Here is a 24,720-nt window from a genome sequence, read left to right as displayed (position 1 = left end):
TGCATGGTAGGAAGCGCTTTGAGGATGGTACAGTTGCTAATGGAGAACATGACCCCAAGGTGTCACAGACCTTGGCAAGATCACGTGTTTCTGTGTTTGCCTTCCCTGCTAGGTTTCAAGTGTGTTAGAAGAAGGCATTTGTACTTGTTCACCTTCTAAATGTGTGTGTGTGTGTGTGTGTGTGTGTGTGTGCACGCGCACGCACGTGTGCTATCTGTATAGCCCAGGCTGATCTCAAACTCCTGATCCTCCTGCCTCCCCCTCCTGATGCTGAAATGGCTGCCCAGCTGCCTTATTCATCTTACCTGTGAGGCACAGTGAGTGGCAGCATGTCTGTACTTGCAGAGTTGACCTGAACTGCAGGGCTAACACTGTCCTTTTTTCTGGTTCCCCCCACTGCCTCCCCCATGCCTTTAGGAACAGCAGCATGGATGAGGAGATTGAAAACCCATACTGGAGTGTGCGGGCACTTGTACAGCAATATGAAGGGCAACAGAGGGCCCCATCTGAGTCCAGCTGCTCCAGGTAATTGTGTCTTACATTCCTTCCTTCCTTTCTTCCTTTCTTCCTTTCTTTCTTTCTTTCTTTTTTTTTAGACAGGGTTTCTCTGTGGAGCCCTGGCTGTCCTAGACTCACTTTGTAGACCAGGCTGGCCTCGAACTCGCAGAGTTCCACCTGTGTCTGCCTCCCTGAGTGCTGGGATTAAAGGCGTGTGCCACTATGTCTTACATTCTTTACTTTTACAGTCTTGGCAGAAAGCTGCATTTCGGGGGAGGGGGGGATTCTAAGCGTCAAGTAACAAAACCAAAAGCAATAAGGTACCTGTGATGTTGAGTACCATATCCCTCGAGACTTGGGTCTAGAAACCTGACTGGGGTGGTGAGGGGGTAAAGAAAGGACAGACACTAAAGAAATGACCCACATATGCACCAAGACGTTGAGGTCAAGTGGGGTGTGCATACTCTGATGGAGTGGCACCATCTACTGCATGCAACCTGGAACCCCAGTGTATTTATTAGGTACAGCACGGAGGGGAAGAACAGGCTAGTCTTGGTAGGTCTCTAAGTGAACAGTCTCAGGCTGTAATCATCCAGCAATGGTCAGTCGTCAGTAAATGCTCACACTCGGACTTGTCAACATTCGCTCTCATATCAGAGGAAGGCTTTTCCAGTTCTGAGCCTGACCAATCTGGGGAAGGCTTTGCCAATTTTCCATGGGGATGAGGCATTGGCTCTTGACAGGACAGTGCTCGTGTGAGTAGTATACATTCCCTCAGGACTTTATCCACTCTACATAGTCACTTAGGGCTCCCTCAGCTCCCCACAGTTGGGTGTGTGTGTAGCTTGGTGATGGAGGGTTTGCCTCACCAGAGGTCCTGGGTTCAACCCCCAGTATTGAAAAACAAAACGCACCTAACGTTTTCTGCTTCCCTCAGTTTAGGCTTGGCATTCAAGGATTAGCTCTCTCACTGCCTGTGGGTTCTGTGTTGGCAGAAGCGTGGAATACAATGCTAGTGAATTTCCCATAAACAGAAACTGCAGCATCCCAGTGACAGTAGTTAGCTCTGGCCACATGGGGGCATGACTGGGATCTTCAGCATCCAGCCCAGCCCTGTGTTTGTGTATCAGCTGCTAGTGTCTAGGAGAGCCAGCTCCCTGGCGCTGTCCTGCAGGCCAGAGTCTGAGTCTTTAGTTAAAGCCACAGAAGGCTGGAAGAAGCTCCCAGCAAGAGTGGAAATCTGCACAACTGTCTGACTACTGTTTCCACATTCATTTATAGGCCAGGGAATTGGGGCGCATCACAGTGTGCATTTAAGTGGGCTGTGGGTGTTAGCGACTCCAGTCAAGAGGGTATCTGCTTCCCTTGGAGCCAGGCACAGAGGCCAGAACAGGACACTCTGCTCTCATAAAGGCCTGGCCAATTCCAAGTGTTGTGGAGACAAAGCTGACTTTCCTGGCTCATGGAGATCATGCCTCTATAAACACATCCGCAGCCTACTTGCTAACTTGATTTTGTTGCTGAATTGTATTTAGTGTATCCCCTAGTGATCTTTTCCCTCCTACTCTGATCCACTATCATCTGATCTATTGAAGTCTAATAGTGCCTTATGTGTATTTTCCATCTTTTTTCCTCCCTCCTTCTTTTTTTCCCTCAAAAATCCCATCCTGTTTTGACAGATGGTTTGCTGATTTATTGAGATCCTGTGGAACTCTTTCCTTCGTCTTAATATACTGTTAACCTAGCTCAGTGTTAAAATGTTTACATATAGTGGATGTATTTCCTATTTCTGAAATGGATCTGTAATACACAATTCACCATTAAGCATTCAGTGTAGTACATTTATAATTTGTGTATACCTTGTCTCTATCTGGTTAGAAGGCATTTTGACCAGACCCTAAAGAAACTCTACCATGAAGCAGTAGGTGTGCTTTTAATGAGACTCTAAACCATTGCTTTTCTGCTTGTGGCTGGAACTATCTATGGCTCAGTACAGAATCAAAGGCTGTTCTGTTGTAGAGTGAGGTCTATTGCTTCCTACATGCCTGCTGGCCTTTGGCTCTCCTGGCGTGTGCCTGTGAGTTAGAGAGGGGAGAGGCGGCTGAGTGTCCTAAGGGTGACTGCTTCCTTCCTCTAGACAGGACTCAGATTGCAGCTGGAGCCTGAGATCAGTGTGAGGACCCACCAGATATAAGGCAGTGCTGGGCTGATGGCAGCAGTTTGTAGATGTGTCTAAGAAGAGTACATTTCCCCGGTTTCCTCTCCTTCCCTATTTTGCCATGTTCTGTGGGATAGTGTCAGACCTCTGCCTATTTCCTCGCTGATCCCTCAGGGAAGGAGAGAGCTTTTAGCTGGCTCTGCCATTTGCCCACGTCCACCACCACCTAATGGCCCTGTGACCCCGGAAAGAACCAGGAATCTTGGAGATTGTGCAGCTTTGGGTGGGGTGTAGTTGCGAATATAGGATAGACCTCCTGTGGTGTCGCAACGCCTTCCCCTGGGGCTTCTCAGGGATGCTCTGGCAAAGCTGTACCCTCCTGTTGCTCCAGCAAACAGGCCAGCCTCTCACTGTACTCAAGCAGGACGATCTTTTAGTTGGGGGACGGGGGAGGCGGGGGAGGGATTGACACTTGAACCGCTAGAGAAGGAAGGTAGGAACGACAGACGGGCTGGCGTTCGGCAGGTTTGCTGTTGGGGGGGGGTGGGGGGGGGGGAGTTCCAGTCTCCCTCCTGCCAGCGTCTCTCACTCCTTGGAGAACCAGGGTTGAGCTCTTGGGTGTAGATTAGTCTTGAAACCGCAGGTTCACTGAGGGAGGGGTCAGAGAGGAGCAACAACAACGTCTTCGTTGCTGAGCTTCTCCGCACCAGGACCATCAGATCCACGAGGTTCTGCTGCCGTGCCGCCCATCCCCCGCCGCTCCCGGGGCTCCGGTCGCCCTCAGCCAGGACCGGACCGCGCCCCTGGCCGGCACCCTTACCTCTTAGCCCAGAACAGTCGGCGGCGCTTGGGTCGAAGCCCAGCGCTGCCTGGCCACGTGTGACAGCCTGAGGAAGGGGGGTGGGGGTAGTAGGGAGGGGGAGGTAGGGAGGGCTCGGGAGGCGGCTCCGAGTGGGAGCACTGCACGCAGGACTCCACTCGACGTTCAACTGGAGCCATCGTAGCCTCTCGACAAGAGGGAGATGGGATAAGATGCGGCTGCCCCGGGGGATGCTCGGAGCCGCACGGCGGCAGGGAGGGAGATGCAGCTGCTTGGGATCGGCCGCTGGTGATGGGAGGCGGCTTCCGCCAGAGCTCGGCTGCGGCGGAGTCTGAGCTAGCGGGACAGTACGCTTCATCCCAAGGAGCATCTCGGTCCCCGGGGCCAAGACGCCCACCTCTGCCCTTCCTACTTTCTCCGGAGACCCGGGCGAACCGTTCCGCTGGCTGACTGATCTCTGGAGCCGTTCTTCAAGCCCCGGCGCAGGGGGGACATGCGAAAATTTAGGAGCGATGTGACTCTCAGCCTCCCACCTCACCCAGGGAAGCAGGCTTGCTGAAGCCAAAGCCAGGAGGGGACCATGGGAGGGACACAAGTCAAATGGTGAGATGTTGCCTCTTTGGCCCTTGAGGTGGGGAAATGCGGGGAAACCTGCCTGGGGACATGGTTGGCCGGGACAAGAGATGATTGGAGGCGCTATTCTGTGAGAACAGGCTGCTGATCTGGGATTAGCACTACAAAATAGAGAGTGATTTTAGGAATTTGGAGCTGATTCGAGGCTCCACACACAGATTCACCCTGTGTGTCTCCTATGGAGGCACTTCGAGGGGCGAAGGGACTTTTTTCTTCTGTTACCCATTTAAAAATTTAATGTAAGTCTAATTCGGCAATATCTTTGTTGGGGTTTGCTGGTATGATAAATTAATATTGGTGAGATAGTAGATTAAGAAATGTATGTATATCTAATTATAATCAGCAGTTCTCTGCCTGGATTATTATAGTCCTCAGAGAGGATTATGGTGGTAAATAGGGATTATTTGTTTGTCAAGTGTGACTTTTGAGCTAATTAGGGAGGAGCCCAAGCCTAACAATTAATCCATGAAGATACTTTTCTTTGGCCAGAGGCAGAGGATTAAAAGCGCCTTCCTCGTCCAGGTGGGTGTTACTGCCCTGACACACGCCTCTGGGTGGGATTTTCGTCCCTCCGAGGTCCCTAATCGTGGCCATTTAGTTTCCTGGGCTTACCTCCTGTGGCCTTACCCTGGCAGTCTCATCTCAAGAAAAAGAAATGTTGTTTTCCTTTGCCTGCTCTGCCACTCCCCCGTGGGGTTGGGCATCCAGACGTCCGCCTCCTTCTGCCCTTATATGGGAGGCAACTCACTTGGAGGGGCGAGGTGGAACGGAGCATGCGTCTATGCTTTTAGGAAAGCCGGTTCTCAGCATCCTAGATCCCCACCGCACCCTCCCTCTGGTTTGTCTTGCACATTCCTCCTGCGGTCCAGCCAGATGCAGGCAGTGGGACTTGTTATCCGTTGCACCTTGTCAGCTGAGGAAGAGGAGCAGCTGACAAAGGCTTTGTGCACCTGGATTCCCAGCTTTGTAAGTGCTGAATGCTGGGGCCTGGGTACTCATAAATCCCTTTTTTTTATCAAGGACACAACCTCTTTACATGAGAGCCTCCCCGGCTGTGAATTCATGTTGGCCTGGAGGTCAGATTGCTTACATACTGAAAACGGATAAGAGAGTTCTAGAAAACACTCAACATCTCTGAATACTACTTGCTAGCCCTCACTTCTCTCACCTGTTTGATCTGTGCACCTACAGTTGTGATAAAGCAGCTTACTTTGATCAGCAATGACGTGGAACTTTAATTTTTTTTTCTTATAATTTTTAAGAAAGAAGAGAGCACAGCACTAATTGAGATCGTTTCCACCAAAGTTCTTCAACTGTGGACACTGGGGAGTTGCTGGTTCACGGTTTTTGAAGTCTGGCTACTTCTACTGCGCTTATCTCTAGTTTTTCTCTGATTTCTGGGGAGAGGAAATGCTACCTCCTGCTTGTGGTTGTGAGGTTTTAGCCTGGGAGACTTCAGGGGCACATTAAGGGGGTCAATGAATCCTAGACACTTTCACTGTTGTCTGGGTGATGGATTTGGAAAGAATTCCTGAGAGGGGGCTGTGCTGTAGACTCCACAGCGCCTGAGACTGTGTTAGTGCTGACGTTCTCATAGTGTGCTGTGAGGAGAAAGGGCTCCAGACTCCTCTATCCCTACCAGAGAATTAGCCTCCTGTTCCCATCTTGTCTTGTCCACGGGAACGTTTAAAACCTGCCTCCCAGAAACTCCGAACATCGCCTCCCAAATCTACATCAGGTCAGGAGTTATTGAAAGGTGCCTCGAGATGATCTGAAACTATAGCAGAGATAACGAAACAATTCTTCAGTAAGAGCTAATCAAGTAAACTTTGATTCAGCAGCCACTAGCAAGGTTTCTCCTTGTGTCCTACCACTCTTCTTATTTATAAAAAAAGATTTACTTTATTTGTGTGTATGAGTGTTTTGTCTGCATCCTAAGTCCGTGTCTTACATACATGCCTGGTGCCTGTGGAGGTCCAAAGAGGGTGTCAGATCCCCTGGAACTGGAGTTGCAGATGTGAGCCACCACATTGGTGCTAGGAACTCTTACCCAATAAATCATCCTGCCAGTCCCAACTCTTCTTACCATATTCTGGCTTCTGCCTGTCCTGGCACGGCATACACTCCAGCAATCTCTACCCCCAAACTATCCCCTGCCATGACTCCTCTTTTGGGATTAGCTTAGAGATGATCTCTGGTTTCTTGTGAGACTCAGATTATTGGAAATATGACTTTGATCTGGCCCCAAACGCAACCATCACTCTCTGAACATGGGCCTAGGAACTGATAGTGGTGGATACACACAAAATTTTTTTTAATGATTTACTGCCTATTCTGATAAATATTATTTCAATGAATTATGCTTAAAGGCAGCCTTATTATAGAAAAGATTCCCTAGGGTATTGGAGAGATGGCTCAGTGGTAAAGAGCTTCCTGCTCTTCCAGTGACCCCCAAGTTCAGTTCGAGCACCCACCTAGAATGGCTCACCTACCTGTAACCACAGGTTCAGGGAACTCAACACACTCTTCTGGTTTCAGCAGGCACCTTCATTCACATGCACACCCGTACACACTGCACACCCCTGCCTGCACTCACATGCACACCCACACACAGTACACCCCTGCCTGCACTCACATGTACACCCCACACACTGCACACCCCTGCCTGCACTCACATGCACACCCATACACAGTACACCCCTGCCTGCACTCACTTGCACAGCCCACACACTGCACACTCCTGCCTGCACTCACATGTACACCCACACACTGCACACCCCTGCCTGCACTCACATGCACACCCCACACACTGCACACCCCTGCCTGCACTCACATGCACACCCACACATACTGCACACCCCTGCCTGCACTCACATGCACACCCACACACACTGCACACCCCTGCCTGCACTCACATGCACACCCACACACACTGCACACCCCTGCCTGCACTCACATGCACACCCACACACACTGCACACCCCTGCCTGCACTCACATGCACACCCACACACACTGCACACCCCTGCCTGCACTCACATGTACACCCACACACTGCACACCCCTGCCTGCACTCACATGCACACCCACACACACTGCACACCCCTGCCTGCACTTACATGCACACCCATACACACTGCACACCCCTGCCTGCATTCACATGCACACACACACACACACAAATTGCACACTGCTTCCTGCACTCACATGCACACCCACATACTACACACCCCTGCCTGCACTCACATGCACACCCCACACACTGCACACCCCTGGCTGCATTCATATGCACACCCACACACATTTCACACTACTGCCTGCATTCACATGCACACCCATACACATTGCACACCGATGCCTGCACTCACATGCACAACCCCCCACTGCACACTGCTTCCTGCACTCACATGCACACCCCCTGCACTCACATACACACCCCCCCACACTGCACGCCCCTGCCTGCACTCACATGCACCCCATGCCCACACTGTACACCTCTCCTTCCTGTATTCACATGTACCCCTGCTCCCTCACATACAGACATACTTACATATACATAATTTAAAAATAAAATATTTAAATAACATGAAAATGAAAATACTCCTGAGAACTAGTTTTTCATTCAACATTTATTTCATTTGTTCCCATTGTGAGCTAGGTACCATGTTAAGCACGGTGTGAATAAGATAGCTCTGGGGTGAACTGTCAACACTTGACTCCTATATGCCTGTTCATAATAACTGTTTCTCTTCTCTTTTGTTTGGTTACAGTCTGACTTCACCCAGTCCAATCCATAGTGCAAAGAGTGAATCCATTATAACCCAGTCAGAGGAAAAGGCCGATTTTGTGATTATTCCCTCCGAAGGAATAGAGAACAGAACAGGTACTGTCCACTTACCTGCCTGGGTTGCTTCAGGGGAGACTCTCAAAGCCTGTTGACGTCACTGCCTTGACTATCTTCTTCTAAGCTTCCTGGCCATGTCTGTCTTCATGGTCTGTGTATGTGGGGTCAGCTCAGGGGAGTTATACTGCCTTCGAGCGAGTTAATGTAGTTATCCTCTACAGAATGTCCTTTCTGGTACTGAGCTACCAGACAAGCTTGAAGCAGCCTGGAGGAGCCCTTCCTTAGCTGGCTGCCTCCAAATTAGGCAGTGGCATTGGGGCAGTCAGAAGCCTTATCCTGGTAAATAGTGTTGTTATTGCCATTTTGTGAAGGTAATTCTGGTGCGTCACTGACTTAGGTTGGAGCCAGAAAGACATAGTTTAAACCATGAAAACACACAATAGACAACAGGTGTTGGTATGAGGGCTACAGAAAGGACCACAAGGTTCTCTTTGCTTAAACTTCTGAGTCTGTCTCATTTATCTTCTTTTTCTTCTTTCTTTCTTTCTTTCTTTCTTTTTTTTTTTTTTTTTTTTTTGTGATTGTTGTTTGAGATGGGGTTTCTCTGGGTAGCCTTGGCTTTCCTAGACTCACTTTGTAGACCAGGCTGTCCTTGAACTCACAGCAATCCACCTGCCTGTGCCTCCCCAGTGCTGGGATTACAGGCATGCACCACCATGCACGGCTTTTACCTTCTTTTTCTTCTCCCCCTACTTAAACATAAAAAGAAACGTGGATAAAGCAAAGAACAAGCACTGGGTTGAAGTCCGCTCATCCCATAAAGGTGACAATGACCTTAAACCCTGCAAAAGAAAAACTCAAAGGAAATTCTTCTTCATTCTGCTTCCCCTCAAGCCGGAGCATTTGTACCAGCCGTAGCCTGAGTGTGGGGGTGCACACCTTTAATCTCAGTTCTCAGAGACGGATGGATCTCAAATTTGGGGCCAACTAGACTACCTAGTGAGTTCACAGTCAGACCAACAGTCAAACTCTTCAGGCTATGGAGGGGGAGGAGGAGTATTTATTGAATATTTGCACTGTTGGATACTACTGGGTCTTTGGTGCCTTACCTCTTTTAATCTTTGCATTAAAGTTTTTTAATCCCACAACTCAGAGGATTAAAATGCACCTCCTCGAGAAAGAGACACTTGCTCGAAGAGTTTCCAGCCCTTTGTATTCCACAGTGCACATGAAATGGTGATGCAGGTAATTAGTACGAAGCACACAAGGGCACCAGTGCTAAGAGGTCTTAAGGCCAAGGAAATAAATCGAGGAGTAATATTAATGTTTTGTGAGTTCGCTTTACTGATTTCCTTTCAGGATGACTCACGTGATGTTGTGTGAAGAGGGCTCAGTTATGACTCAAAGGGTTTCTATTGCTGTGATAAAAGCAAACAGACAGACAAAACACCACTACCAAAAGCGATTTGGAGAGGAAAGAGTTAGTTTGGCTTAGAGGTCATAGTCCATTATGAGGGGAAGCCAAGGCAGGAGCTCAGGGTGGGAAGAGGAGGCAGGAAATGAAGCAGATCCCAATGAGGCACATGGCTTACTGGCTTGCACAGTTTGATTCCTTATACATCCCAGGGTTAACTGGCCAGGCATAGCACCACCCACAGTGGTCTGGGACGTCTCACGCCAATCATTAATCAGGAAAGACGCCCTACAGGTTTGCCCACAGGCAATCTGGCAGAGGCAGTCTCTCCTTTGTGGTTCCTCTTCCCAGGTGTGTGAAGGTTTGTGTCAAGTTAAAAACAAAACAAAACCAACCAGCTCCATACTGAACCACAGCCTCCTGTCTGAAGCTCCAGGATCACCAAACGAAGTTATGTTTTCATTTGCATCAGACAGTTTCTTTGCTTATACATCAGACTCTGGGATGTCAATTCCAGTGTTGGGAGTTTGTGAGCCCTAACTGGTCTCCGTGGCAGGAGCCCTGCCGCTTCCCAGGGGGCTCAAGGGGATGGACTTCCTCACTGAGTGCTTGCTGTCCTGAGCCCCAGTACCCCAGCTAACAGCCAGTTCTTTGTGCCTCACAACCCCACCTAGTGGAGAGGCCAGTCTCTCTGTGTAGACAGGTTCGGAAGGCAAGTGACCTGAACCTGTGAAGTCCGCTCAGCCCCGTCTGCCGGAAATCGCTCTTCTTCAACATGGACTGTGCACTCACCCTTCATTTTGCAGACGAGACAGACTCTCCTTTATCCCGAGACTGGAGACCTGGGAGCCCCGGCACCTACCTGGAAACCACGTGGGAAGAACAGCTCCTGGAGCAGCAGGAACATTTAGAAAAAGAAATGGAGGAGGCGAAGAAAATGATTTCAGGACTGCAGGTAACTCTTCCCAGGGTGTTTTTGATTCCCTAGTCAGTTACCCCTTTTAAGTCAGTAGTATCATTTGGCAAAAGAACACCCCCCCCCCACACTTTAGTTGTGTGCAAGTCCTCACGAAGAGTGAAAATTCCCTGTTTGTGAATGTTTTAAGTGGACTTTGGGACTCCTGTTTTCAGTCCAGCTGTTAGGCTTTGTGCAAGCTCAGGAGCTCCGGCTGACCCCTGCCTTGTAGGTAGTTGTCCTTTTATGCACGTACGGGGCCTGCAGCTGCAGCTTCTAGCAAAGACTGTCTCTCAGGACTCCTGCAGCAGAAAGGTGCAAAAGGCATCAAAGCTACCAGGTTTCCATTTGGTCCGTGCAGCTGAGGGTCTTGGGCTCCCTCCTAACACATCAGCAACTGATGCCAAGGCAAGTGCTCTGGTAGGGGAGGTTCTCCTTGAACAACAAACAAAGCCTTTCAGTTGTTCCTGTACCTGTGCTATCTGCTGGGGAAATCTCCCCCAGAGACGGGCTGACCCACTTGACACAGAGTCCGCCCCATAACCCCCTCTGTCCTCTGTCCTTATTCGATTGGCTCTGTTTGGAGGAGCCCTTGTAGTATGTTGATGTCTCTGAAATTGCCTAGGAATATTCCATTCTGTTTGTGCTGGGAACTGCACTGGTTTTGAATTGTGAAATATTTATGGACACATAAACAAAGCCCACATTATGTGTGAGGCTCTGGCAGGCGGTGGAGGGTGTGCTCCCAGCCAGCCCGCAACAGGGTGGGGACACAAAGGGTTCCTAAAGAAAAAAGGACATTGGTGCTTCAGTAAAACGATTTGCATAATGTATGCCCCAGCAACCCAGGCCAATTGGAGGAAGCTTTACATCCTAAACATTATCAAAGAAGTTTATGGTGTCTGCTCCTTGCTGTGTTTAAGAAAGAAAGAAAAAAAAATCCTATTGGATCCTTTTCTGCCACTCCAATAAGGACTACTTAATGTTTTTTTTTTTCCTTTTACATATTTTTTCACTAATTTATTTATTTCATCACTTTACAGCCTGATTGCAGCCCCCTCCCTTTATTGTTGTTTTAATAGGAAGTATTCCATGAATGTCTGGGGGAAGAGGTTACCTAATCAGATATTTCCCCTGGGATAATTTTCATTTTTAGAATAAGGGATGGATAACTATCAGTTTGGCTCTGTTTGATTTGTGTTCCTTAGTTGGGAAGAAATTCATTAATGGATGAATCAAAAATTTAAAAAAGAAAGAAAGAAAGCTGACAGGCAGAAGGGCAACGCCCTAACACTTCCTGCGGACAGAGTAGTTTTGATTCACTGCTGGGTGATGGGAGTGAAGATTCAGTCTCACTGAGGAGCACAAAAGGGCTCACAGCATCCACCAGACTGCTGAACTACTTCAGTAATGAGCAAGTTGTAAGTCAGGCCACAGCCAGTGTTTGTGACTTAGAAGCTTGCTGTAATTAGAGACCACCGAGCAGCCTCCCACCAGCATTGCCCTGGGGGCTCTGTGCCTGCCCACCCATCCGTCTCACCATGACTCCACAGGAAAACCAAGCTCATTTGATTTTCTCAAGCTGCTTTATTAGTGTTTGGTAGAGGAACCATTGGCTGGATTTTAAACATTCTCCATCAGCATGTGTGATGAATTTGTGTTGTATTCATTCAAACAGGTTTTATTTAACCTCTGAAGCTGTCTTTCAAGTTGAAACAAAACTGTGAAAAGATGAGGACAGACTTTCCATCTTTAACTCATCCGATGCATCTCATAATACCTATCTGAGCAGGCAGATCTAACTTTGGGGCCCTAAATTATACCAGGATGCCGCTTTAAGAATAAGAATCCAAGGCTGGTGAGATGGCTCAGCAGGCAGAGCCGTGGGTTGCCAAGAGTGAGGATCCAGCTTGGATGCCTGGGACTCCCATATGGAAGGAGAGAACCGACTGCTGGAAGCTGTCTTCTGACCTCCCCAAGTATACCGTGGCTCGCAGGCACCCCCACACATAGACATGGATGTGCACAACAGAAAGGTGGCTTGGCTCTTCAGAGCATGCACTGCTCTTACAGAAGACCCGAGTTTGTGTCTCAGCACCCATATCAGACAGTGACTCCATCACTAGGCTATTCAACACCCTCTCCTGGTCTCTGTGGACACTGAACTCATGTGCACAAACCCATACAGAGACATTAAAAATCAAAGGAATCTTTACTAGAGCAAGGTGGTACATGGAGTCGGAGGCAGAGAGTTTAAGGCCAGCCTGGGCTTTATAGTGAATTCCAGACCAGCTAAGGCTACATACATAGCAAGGCCCTATCTCAATCAATCAATAATAAAAATAAATTTCAAAATACATTTTGAAGGAAGGGAATGAGATTACAAACGGCTAATACAATGTCAGGCATGGGTTCCTGGGGGAGGCAGTGCACTAGGGCCCCAGAACCTGAGCTGCTGGGTGTGTCTGCCCCCCTTTCTTCTCACCAATACTCTAACGAAACCAGCCTGGAGTTGAAATGCATGAGGCCATCTCTGTAAAGGTTTTTCTTTCTCCTATTCTTGTTGCCCCAGGGGCTGAAGATGCAGAATCACTAAAACAAACAAACAGAAAGCAAGTAGTCCCAAGGCCATGCTTTCTCAATGGATTTCAAGCAGCTCCTTTGTAATACACATTTCTGAGGCAGTTTTAGATGCCCTCTCAGCTGGCCCAGCTGCGCCTCAACAGCTCAGCTTTGAGATCTTTGGACATCTCTAAAGGGGAGGTTTGTTATTAGTTCTTCTGAGGCCAAGAATCCTCAGAGCAGAGGGTCAATGGGGCTGAAAGTGCTCCATGGGCCTAGGGAGTAGCTCAGTTGGTACAGCACCGCCATAGCGGTCTCAGAGTTCTAGGTCTGATCTGCGTTGCTTTGTAAACTAGGCGTGGTGGGACGTACTTGAAATCCCAACACATGAGATAGAGACAAGAGGGCCAGGAGTGCAAAACCATCCTTTGCTGTTGAAGGCAGCTTGAGATGCGTGAGACTTTCAAATTGGGGAGAGAGAGACCTAGAGAAGGAGCTGTGTGCAACCAGGGCCACTGGATACAGCAGAGGGTATTTATCCCTTGGCTTCCTTCAGAACTGTGTTTGTGTTTTCTGGTGATTTCTGCCTGTGATACACTTACTAAGCCCTGACTCCAGACTGGATCAGGCGGCAGGGGCTTCAGGTTCTTCCTCTCTCTGTGGTTTATCCAGGCCTTACTGCTCAATGGATCGTTACCTGAAGATGAACAGGAGAGACCCTTGGCCCTCTGCGAACCGGGAGTCAACCCTGAGGAACAGCTGGTGAGCTCCAGCCTCTGGCTGGGTACTAGGCCCAGCTTGTTTTCACCCTTGACTTCATCTTCTTGAAAAGCTCTTCTTTTCCTGACTCCTGGGGTTTCTCTGCCATTTTTGGTTACTCCTTCCTGGTTTCTTTATTGATCTAGTCAACCTATATCCTGCAAGTGCTGACTCTTTGAGTCGGACACAGTTCCAAGGTGCTAGAGCAAAGACACCGAAGGCGTTACTCCCCTTTAGGGTTTATGGTCGGGTCCCCCAAGCTCTTTTCTCTGTGTCAGGATGTGAGTGCTCCTCTGCACCCTTATCTGGGTCCTCATCAATCTCACCCAGTCACTGGGCAGTGTCACCTGCTTCTTTTTTTTTGTTTGTTTGTTTGTTTTTTGTTTTTCAAGACAGGGTTTCTCTGTGTAGCCTTGTCCATCCTGGACTCACTTTGTAGACCAGCCTGGCCTCAAACTCACAGCGATCTGCCTGCCTCTGCCTCCCGAGTGCTGGGATTAAAGGCGTGTGCCACCACGCCTGGCTCGTGTCACCTGCTTCTTACAGAAGAATTTCCCAGGCTCTCTACAGAGTTGTGGGCATCTGTATATAGCTTACAGCTACTCAATTATAGTCTCTGTGGTCATGCGCTAGGTGCATAGCTCAATGTTGGCGGGTCCTCTTCATAACCACTGACTCTATTTGGCCTGCTGTACGGGTATTCACATCTACTCATTTACTCGGATGCCTCAAACAGAAGCCAGGGTACCATCCCTGGATGCTTTGTGACCCTCTCCTCATATCCAGGATACCATCCCTGGATGCTCTGTGATCATCTCCTCATATCCAGGGTACCACCCCTGGATGCTTTGTGATCCTCTCCTCATATCCAAGGTCACCAGTACTTAGTTCAGGCCTTCGTGTAACATCCTAGCAGCCTCCAAACAGGTTTTCCTCAATCTAGAATCTTCCTCTAACCTCTGCTAGCTCATTTTCAATAAATTGCAAGAATAATGTAAGGATCGCTTTATTTTTCTCTTCCCTTTGTATAAAGTTTTTCACTGATGGGGCTGGAGAGATGGCCCAGTGGTGAAGAGGACTTAACTGGAGTTTTGTTCCCAGCGCCCATGCCAGATGATGGCCCCCTGCAGTTCTAGGGGATCATTTTTGCCTCTGGCCTCCAAGGCTACTGCACTCACATGCACATACCCATAGACGGACACACACAGGTACACATAATGATAAACACTAACCATACATACTTTGGAAAAACCAAAATAAGATGTGGTATTAATTCCCCATGGTCCTCATTGGCCCTTGGTTGTCTTATTCCTACTTTCCTTTTTAACCTCATCTCTTCTTCCTTTGACTCCAACTGCTTCTCCTAGTACACACACACACTTACTCTGAACTTCATCCATACTGCCTTACGTCATGCATTTTGGGCATATGCTTGTATCAGGAGGGTGTATGTTTCACAGTACAGAAGTGGTTTTCAGTAGGTGCTCAACAAGTATTTGTGGAGTGAACGGCCTACGAACATCAGTACAGGTGTGTGACCATCTCTGTCTCATATTCAGATCATAATCCGAAGCCGTCTGGATCAGAGTATGGAAGAAAATCAGGACCTTAAGGTAGGATAGGACATGTACATTTCCCCTTTGGAAATAAATGTGGGGATATAATGTGTCAGCTTTGGGACAGGTCTGGAGAGGGAAAGGGGTCCAGTGTCAGGACCTAGCTGAATCTTATCTGTGTTATGCCCTTCTTTGGAGGAGAGAGACACAGCTGAACTGTGTTACACAGTGACACCTCTTTAACCTTAATCCTATGTAGTAGTTATCTATGCAGTTTTGTGGTGTACCTTTCTGTAAAGTTGAAATACTTCTAGATCTCTTTTTTAACTGAGAGAAAAACATGGTGGTACGTAAATTGGAATCTAGTGCGGTCCAAATACTGACTTCCAAGCCAACCAAAACTACATAGCGAGACCCTGCCTCAAAAAAGGGGGAAAGTGTCTAATACTAGTGTGGTTCTTTTTTTATGACTACTTTCCAGAGTTCTTATAGGTCAGTGGTAGAGCATTGTGACCGGGCATATCTCTCCCCTGAAATACGCTTGTATAGATACATGCACACACAGATGTGCATTTTTTGGTAACATCTGAGCCCCCATGCGTTGGAGGCCGGACTCAGGAGCCCATTTTAGATAAGCTAATTATGGGTCATTTATGTGACATAATAGCAAATGACCCAAGTCTCAGTAATAGGCATTGGCTTTTCTTAAATCTAAAATTCATTTTTGTTTGGACCACAAAGAACAATAGGCCCAGTCTATACACACACACACACACACACACACAAAACAATAGCCCTTTGGAGAATCAGAAGCATGCCAAACCAACCAACCCTGTGCTGCAGTCACATGAAACCGGAATCACTGTTCAGCAGCAGCAAAGACAGGCATAGCAAGGACTGCAGTGCAGATGCGGATTGTGGGATCCTGTGTCTCTGTTAGTGAAGATTGCTGTGGCATGTAGAGAGCCTGTGGGACAGATGGGGTGTCTTCTTTCTACCTGGGCATCTCTGTGGCGGGGGTGGGGTGGGATGGTGTATAGAGAACAGAGGGTCAGTCTTTACTGCTTACAGGGTCACATCTGCTCTGTGCCTCAGCTGATGGGTTAAGCTTCATAGAATGGCCAACTGGGTTTGGTCTTCTTGCTGTCAGGATGAGGTAATGCTTATGAAGCAACTCAGATGCCACCATCTGATCTCACTATATTTGGTTTGTAGAAAGAGCTGCTGAAATACAAACAAGAAGCCAGAAACTTACAGGGGATAAAGGTAAAAGGAAGACATTGAATTCTTTCTTTTTAATTTTATTTTTTGTAAGCCTCTGTGAGGTAAAGTGATCTGTTGGTGAGTGTTGAGAACCGGGCACTCGTGGGACTACTGGAATTTTGTTAGGGGTCTTCATGAAGCTTGGGGCTAGGAGCATAGAAAGGCCTTTGTAGTGGGTAGCGAGACATGCTGAGGAAGCTGTCTTTGTTTTGCTGTGGCTTATGTCTCATAGTTGTGACTCATGGTGCTGTCACTTGCCTGTGTGCCACCTTGATTTTCTCTATGTGAAAGCACTCTCTCAGTTCACAAGAATACCCTTTTTAGGAAAAAGGAGAAAAGAGCAGTGTTGGAGTGGTTAATAACGTTTAAATGGTTTAGAGGCACAAAAGGATAGACCACGAAAGTTCTCCTGCCCCACCAGCTCTTCCTGCCCCACCCCACCTCCACTGCCACCACAACCAGTTTCCTCCTTAACGCAACTTACCAGTTATCCAGTATGTCTGTTTATGATTTTTCTCCCGCTTTTCAACCCACATAAGAGAATACTGCAAACACAGCTTGATATTTGCTTCTTTCCCTTAGTACTGTGTTTGGGAGATTATTCTATTTTAGTAAAGACCATTTTAGGTCTTCTTTATACTTGCATAATGTTCTTTTTGCATTTTTTATGTGTATGGGTGTTTTGCCTGCATGCAAATCTACACCACTTGCCTGCCTGGTAACCAAGGAGGCCAGAAGAGAGTGTTGGATCCCTTGGAACTGTAGTTATGGATGGTGTGAGGCTCTATGTGTGTGCTGGGAATTGGAGTGCTCTTAAGGACTAAGTCATCTCTTTGGCCCCCATAATAGTCATATATATATTTAAATATATATTTAATCATTCTCCTGTTGGTGGTATTTTAGACTAGCTACTTTGAGGGAGCTATTTTGCTGCCATCTACAATGCTTGAATATATGTTATTCACCCCGATGGGATTATAATTCATCTAAGGCTCCTACTGTTCCCCTCTTTGTTGCACATACTGTCATCGACTAGCCAAAACTAACTCAGTAACATTTTTCAAAGAATATTTAGTAACCTCAGTGCATTGAAGTATTCCTAAACAGAAATGTGCCCTTTGGTCAATGAAGTTTGAGAAATTCCTGATAGACTTGAAGATTTGTTGTGAATAATACCACACTGAAAGACCCCAGAAGGTATAGCTTAAAGAGACTAGCCTGGCCTCAGAGACATTTCTCACTGTATAAGAGAGGATACTGCTTCTAAAGAGGACCTCAACTCCACAGGCAGACACACACACAGAGACACACATACAGAGACACATAGACATATACAGAGACACACATAGACACACATATACACACAGAGAGACACAGACAGACACACACACACAGAGACACACATACATAGACACATACAGAGATACATAGACACATACAGAGATACATATAGACACACAGAGACACAGACAGACACAGGCACACACATACATGTACAGAGACACACACAGATACAGACAGACACAGGCACACACACACACACACACAGAGAGAAATACACAGACACCCACCCTCCCATCCGCCACAGACGAATAAAAATAAAAACTTTGAAAACTGAAACTGTTGTCCTGAAAACATTTAGGATAACTGGCCAGTGTGGCTACCTTTTCCTAAGTCATTCACTAGCACCTGTCCTGTGGTGACAGGGACATCTTAGACTGTCTCTGCCATGCACTGTCCTGTCAGCTGGATAATTAAAAATGCGCTCCCTATTAGGCCTGCTACGCACCTGTGAATTCAAGGACTGATAGAATCTTGAAAAAGGGAAGAAAAATCTCTACCAAGGTCCTTGCTATTCCTCTTCTCCCGGTTTTCCAGAACTAGTGCTCGCTACACAGTGAAGGGGTCAATAAGAAGTCCTATCTGCTGGGTGATGGATTGGGGCTGTAATAGTGGATGTCCTTATTCCCCCAGGATGCCTTGCAGCAGAGGTTGACTCAGCAGGACACATCTGTTCTTCAGCTCAAGCAAGAGCTGCTGAGGGCAAATATGGACAAGGATGAGCTGCACAACCAGAATGTGAGTTAAATATGTGAACTTTGACCTCAGAGAACCCATTAGTCAAACAGGATGGTACATGAAGTACTGCTTGATCTGCCCTTGTAATCGCTCTTATTTTGTTCCTGGGATGCCTACCTTCCGTGTCTGTAGCTATTTTTATCCCGAGAAGACTCGTTTCTGGTCTCAGGCCATAGCACCTAAGCCTACAGCACCCTGCATAGTCCTTGGCTCAGCTTGGAGAACACTAAGGCCAAATTGTGTTTGTTCAAGTCTGCTTATTTTGTGAAAGGTGCGAAGAGCTGCCGTGTGTGGTTCTGTCATGGCCTACCCTCTCTCTCCCTGCTGTATACGGTAGCTGCCTGTTGATTCTGGTTAGCAGGTGGGGCTTTGTACATCATGCCTCCTTGCCGCTGAATTCTTTCTTACCTTTGCAGGTGGATCTGCAGAGGAAGTTAGACGAGAGGAACCGGCTCTTAGGAGAATATAAAGTAAGAAATGCCCTCCAGGTGACTTTTTGTGACCAGCCCTTGTTGGCTGATGCTCAAAGAGGGCTTTCGTATTCAGCTCTGTCTTTGTTCTCTGGTAGGGAATCGTTCTGTTAGCTCTGAAGCGGAGATAGCACAGCGCTGGAAGGGAGCATAGCTCAGGAGGCTGGCCATGGACATAGCACAGTGCTGGAAGGGAACATAGCTCGGGAGGCTGGCCATGGACATAGCACAGCGCTGGAAGGGAGCATAGCTCAGGAGGCTGGCCATGGACATAGCACAGTGCTGGAAGGGAACATAGCTCGGGAGGCTGGCCATGGACATAGCACAGCGCTGGAAGGGAGCATAGCTCAGGAGGCTGGCCATGGACATAGCACAGTGCTGGAAGGGAGCATAGCTTGGGAGTCTGGCCATGGACATAGCACAGCTCTGGAAGGGAGCATAGCTCAGGAGGCTGGCATAGACATAGCACAGTGCTGGAAGGGAACATAGCTCAGGAGGCTGGCCATGGACATAGCACAGCGCTGGAAGGGAACATAGCTCGGGAGGCTGGCCAAGGACATAGCACAGCGCTGGAAGGGAGCATAGCTCAGGAGGCTGGCCATGGACATAGCACAGCGCTGGAAGGGAACATAGCTCGGGAGGCTGGCCATGGACATAGCACAGCTCTGGAAGGGAGCATAGCTCGGGAGCCTGGCCACAGCCAGTGGTAGGCTCACCTCTATCTCAGTGTCAAGGAAGGCCCGTAGTGGCCCTCCCACAGGCAGTTTGCTCCCTCTTTGCCTTTCTAAGAATCCTGGCACCTGGTAAGACTGTACGGTGTGGCAAGCCTTCCGGGTACGGAGTGTAGAAAGCCTGTGCCCCCCCCTCCCCTCCCAGGCTCTTTAGGTTGCATTACAGAGTGCGAACCACTTGAGATTCTTGTGTTTGCCCATACCCCTGACGGCTTATCTCCATTGCAGAAAGAGCTGGGACAGAAGGACCGCCTTATTCAGCAGCAGCAGGCCAAGTTGGAGGAAGCGCTCCGGAAACTCTCAGATGCCAGTTACCAGCAGGTCAGGATGCATCAGCCACTCACCTGCCTGGCCCTCTGGCCTGAAGGAAACACTTTCCTGATTTGATGTGTTTTCAGGTGGATCTAGAACGGGAGCTAGAGCATAAAGATGTCCTTCTGGCTCACTGCATGAAAGGAGAGGCAGACGAGGTAACCCAGAATGCTAGGATTCTATGTAGAGATGGCATTGAGTGCAGACAGGTTCCAGGGCCTGGCCGTGTAGCTCAGTGGTACAGCACTTGCCTGGTGTGCTCAAGGCTCCAAGTTTGCTCTCCAGCACCAAGGGGGCAGGGATGGGGTGATGCTTAACTTCTAAATTTGGAAATGAAATATGAAAGTAACACTGGCCCTCTCTATTATAATAAAGAGGATTGAACTATGTAAGCAACTGAATACAGTCCTACTAAGTCCACCTAGCCAGAGTTGTCTTTAAGATACGTGGGTTCATGCAGGGTGTGTTGGCACATGCCTTTAATCCCAGCACTCAGAGGCAGAGGCAGGCAGATTGCTGGGAGTTCGAGGCCATCCTGGTCTACAGAGCAACTCCAGGACAGCCAAGGCTAACACAGAGAGACCCTATCTCGGGGGGAAAAAAAAGAAAAGAAAAGAAAAAAATAGGTGTTGTGGTGAACGCCTTTAATCCCACTCAGGAGGCAGAGGCAGATGGATCACTGTAAGTTCGAGGCCAGCCTGATCTACAAAGTGAGTCCAGGACAGCCAAAGCTACACAGGGAGACCCTGTCTCAAAAAACAAAGCAAAAAAGATAATGCGTTCTTGCATTCGTGATTGCTTAAAGCAAAGAAAAGAGTGCTAGAGTGGCCATGGGCTTCCAGGCCAAGGTTTCCATGTCATTTATGCTGTATTCACAGTGTCCACTAAGTGTCAACTGCGGCCTTGGTACAGCAGTGGGGAAAAGGGAGCCCACAGCTCCACATATGACAGTATAAACATTGTTTTCATCTGTGGGTGTTCGCGTGTGGACACGCGCAAACCAGTTCTCATCTTCAACCTCGTTGATACAGGGTCTCTTTTTGTTTCTATTACTGTGCTGCACACTCTGGGCTAGCCGGCCCATGAGCTTCTGGGTGGTCTCCTGTCTCTAACCCCCACGTCACTGTAGAAGTGTGAGGATTCCGTATATACATCATTTCATCTGGCTTTTTACATGGGTTCTCAGGATCAAACTCAGGCTTTCACCTTTTACTCTCTGAGCCATATCCTTGGCCTGCACATAACACTTTTAATATAAGTAGGAAACTGATCAGTAACTACATGCTGGGTCAGAAAGTGAGCAGTGTACAGGAAAAGGTGTCCTGGTTTGGGATCCTCCTGTTAACAATCATCGTTTCTTCTTGATGCTCTAGGTGACAAATTACAACAGTCACAGCTCTCAACGCAATGGCTTTGTCCTTCCAATGGCTGGGAGAGGTGCCGCTACTGTCACCCACAGAGGGGTAGGTTCCTAGAACTGAAGAACCAGCTGAAGTGAGAGCAGAGCTCCAGCCATCACCAGCAGGCTAAGCTTTGACTCTTCCAGGCCTTTGACTCCTGTGGTTTGATGGGTGTGTACAGATGCAAGGCATTCAGCATCCACGACTTTAAAAAAAAATCAATTTTTAAAAATTAAGAATTAATTAGCGGGCAAACGGTAGGAGGCAGGTTTTCCTCCACAGACCGCAAGCCTCTATCCTAGGAACGATTCCTTTAATCCTCTAGCTCAGCAGTTGGGATGGGGATAGAAGTCTGGCACTGCACCATGCCACCAGCCCTTTCCTTTCAGCCACAGACCAGTGACCTCCAGCTGGTCCGAGATGCTCTGCGCAGCCTGCGCAACAGCTTCAGTGGCCACGATCCTCAGCACCACACCATTGACAGCTTGGAGCAGGGCATCTCCAGCCTCATGGAGCGTCTGCGTGCCATGGAGACACAGAAGAAGCAGGAAAGGAAGGTGATGCCGTGGTGGCTCGCTTAGGCGAGCTCTCGAGGCAGTCTGGTCTGATGAGGGAACGCAAGACCGTGCAGGGGGCTCCAGCTGGGCCTCTGTCCCAGGGGTCTGACAGTTTAAGGAAGGAATGCGTGGTAACTTGCCCTCAGCAGCCCTGTAGCTGTGTAAGGAATTGTGGTTCCCGGGATCCCTGCTGTTTATTTCGCTGCCACCTTCCAGGAGGAGCTGGCTCTGGATGAGGAAACAAATGGGAAGTGTCCTAGACAGTAGAGGGCCTGTCAGAGCTGTGCATGTTGTTCTGATAAATACATCACATTCCGTATGTTGTAGAAGAGACGATATATAATTTATGTTTCTTTTCCTGTTTTAAATTTTGTCAGTAAATCCTTCCATTGATCATAAATAACTCTTGACATCATTGTGGCTTTCCAGGTTCGGGGGAGGTCACCCAAAACTCAAGCAAGTAGTGAATACCGGGCATCCTGGCCCCCTAATTCAAGTAAGTACTTATTTTCACAAACATGCCTAGAATATTAGGCCAGAAATTGGTCCGTCCTTCCTTCCTTCCTTCCTTCCTTCCTTCCTTCCTTCCTTCCCCACTTTTTTGGGTTTTGTTCGTTTGTCTGTGTTTTGGGAGGGTGCACAGTGCCTTTCTGCACATGGGGTGAAGGCTCCATGTGCACCACAGCTTGACCTCTCCATGTGCAGTGTAGGTGTTCTCTTGAGCAGCAGGGCCTGGCTGTCAGTTTATGGGAGAACAACCTATAGGCTTGGCAATGACCTGGGTTGTTTTGGGACTCCCATGGGACCTCTTTGGCCAACAACTCAGGTATAACCCAATCCTGGGACTAGAAGCTTCATTTGCTAATAAGAAATGTCCAGTTGGGGCTCCGTCTCCCTCATTATTTGGAAACTTCATTAAAATGTAAGTTACCTCCATATCTGTATATATTTTAGGAGGTTTCCTTCTACATTAGTTTCCACACTGCTCCTCAGATGGCCCTCAGTTATAGCTGTCTCTCTGTGTATTCCTCATTCTAGCTCCCAGGAGCCATCCATAACGATCTCTTCTATTTCCCTTCCCTAAGGAGATCTAACCTGTGGTTCTGCATATGGTAGCTTGGTTATCATTGACTTAACAGCTAATATACACACATACGTGGATACACACCGTATTTGTCTTTCTGGGCCTGAGATACCTTACTCAGGGTGATCTCCTCTCATTCCCTCTATTTACCTACAAAATTTTATAAGTTCGTTCTTTTTAAAGGCAGAGTAATATTTCATTGTATATGTACCATACTTTTAAAATCCATTCTACCAGCAGGGTGTGGTGGCATGCACCTTTAATCCCAGCACTCGGGAGGCAAAGGCAGGCAGAGCTCTGTGAGTTCAAGGCTAGCCTGGTCCAGAACAGCCAGGACCACAAAAGAAACCCTGCCTTGAAAAATAACAACAACAACAAATCCATTCTTCTGTTGAGGGGCACCTCAGTTGAGTCCAACTTCTGTCTATTATGGATAGAGAAACAATGTACATGGTTAAGTGCCTGTCTCTTTGGGAGGATAAAGCATCCTTTGGGTATATGCCCAAAAGTGGTATAGCTGGATCGAGAGGTAGATGGAGTCCCATCTTCCTGAGGCACTGTCACATGGAGTACCATAACGTTTGTTCAAGTTTGCACTCCCACCATCAGTGGAGGAGTGTTTCCCGTACTCCACATCCTCACCACCACTTGCTTTATTCATCTTAACCATTCTGATAGATGTAAGATAAAATCTGAAAGTAGTTTTGATTTGCATTTCCCTGATAGTTAAGGATGTTAAACATTTCTTTAAGTGTTGCTCAGGCATTTGAGGTTCCTCTTTTGAGAATTCTCTGTTTAGATCCTGTACCTTTTTTTTTTTTTTTTTTTTACTGTGTTTTCTTCATATCCAGTTTTTTTGGTTCTTTATATGTCTTGGGCATTATCCCACTCTTGGATGTGTAGTTGGTAGCGATCTCTTCCCGTTCTGTAGGCTGCCGTTCTTTGTCCTTTTTTTTTTTTTTTTTTTTTTTAAGATTTATTTATTATGTATACAGTGTTGTACCAGCAAGTACACCTTCAGGCCAGAAGAGGGCATCAGATCATATTATAGATGGTTGTGAGCCACCATGTGGTTGCTGGGAATTGAACTCAGGACCTCTGGAGGAGCAGTCAGTGCTCTTAACCTCTGAGCCATCTCTCCAGCCCTTTCTTTGTCCTTTTGATGGTCCTTTGCCATGCAGAAGCTTTTCAGTTTCAGGAGGTACCATTTATTAATTGTTGGTCTTAGTGCCTGTGCTAATGTTGTTCTGTTCAGAGTTATTTCTCATGCCAATGTGTTCAAGGCTGTTCCCCATTTTCTTTGTCTGGTTCAGTGTATCCGGCCTTATGTTAAGGTCTTTGGTCCACTTGGAGTTGAGTTTTTTTTTTTTTAAACATTTATTTATTTATTATTATGTATACAGTGCTCTGCCTGCATGTACACCTGCAGGCTAGACGAGGGCATCAGATCACATTATAGGTGGTTGTGAGGCACCATGTGGTTGCTGGGAATTGAACTCAGGACCTCTGGAAGAGCAGTTGGTGCCCTTAACCTCTGAGCCATCTTTCCTGCCCCCTTGGAGTTGAGTTTTGTGCAGAGTGATAATTATGGATCTATTTGGACTCTTCTATATGCAGACATCCATT

At 47.8% G+C, this 24,720-nt stretch overlaps 1 protein-coding gene across 2 annotated transcripts in view; it reads left to right on the top strand.

Annotated features, from left to right (window-relative positions):
* Dixdc1 (DIX domain containing 1) overlaps positions 1 to 24,720 on the top strand; it is a 63,506-nt gene that overhangs the window by 26,988 nt on the left and 11,798 nt on the right. The window contains exons 5-17 of one of the 2 annotated variants that reach the window (XM_051156421.1): positions 418 to 525; positions 7,879 to 7,991; positions 10,173 to 10,321; positions 13,556 to 13,645; positions 15,202 to 15,255; positions 16,414 to 16,464; positions 18,436 to 18,540; positions 18,957 to 19,010; positions 19,970 to 20,062; positions 20,140 to 20,211; positions 21,427 to 21,516; positions 21,843 to 22,010; positions 22,440 to 22,506. In XM_051156421.1, coding sequence (XP_051012378.1) covers positions 418 to 525; positions 7,879 to 7,991; positions 10,173 to 10,321; positions 13,556 to 13,645; positions 15,202 to 15,255; positions 16,414 to 16,464; positions 18,436 to 18,540; positions 18,957 to 19,010; positions 19,970 to 20,062; positions 20,140 to 20,211; positions 21,427 to 21,516; positions 21,843 to 22,010; positions 22,440 to 22,506 — 1,214 coding nt within the window. Of the gene's footprint in view, positions 1 to 417; positions 526 to 3,595; positions 4,080 to 7,878; positions 7,992 to 10,172; positions 10,322 to 13,555; positions 13,646 to 15,201; positions 15,256 to 16,413; positions 16,465 to 18,435; positions 18,541 to 18,956; positions 19,011 to 19,969; positions 20,063 to 20,139; positions 20,212 to 21,426; positions 21,517 to 21,842; positions 22,011 to 22,439; positions 22,507 to 24,720 lie in introns of those variants that run through there. The other variant, XM_051156419.1, reaches the window with a different exon arrangement.

The sequence above is a fragment of the Acomys russatus genome, chromosome 14 (genome assembly GCF_903995435.1).
Source record: "Acomys russatus chromosome 14, mAcoRus1.1, whole genome shotgun sequence".
Classification (NCBI taxonomy): Eukaryota; Metazoa; Chordata; class Mammalia; order Rodentia; family Muridae; genus Acomys; species Acomys russatus.
This window is presented reverse-complemented; position numbering and strand designations above follow the sequence as displayed.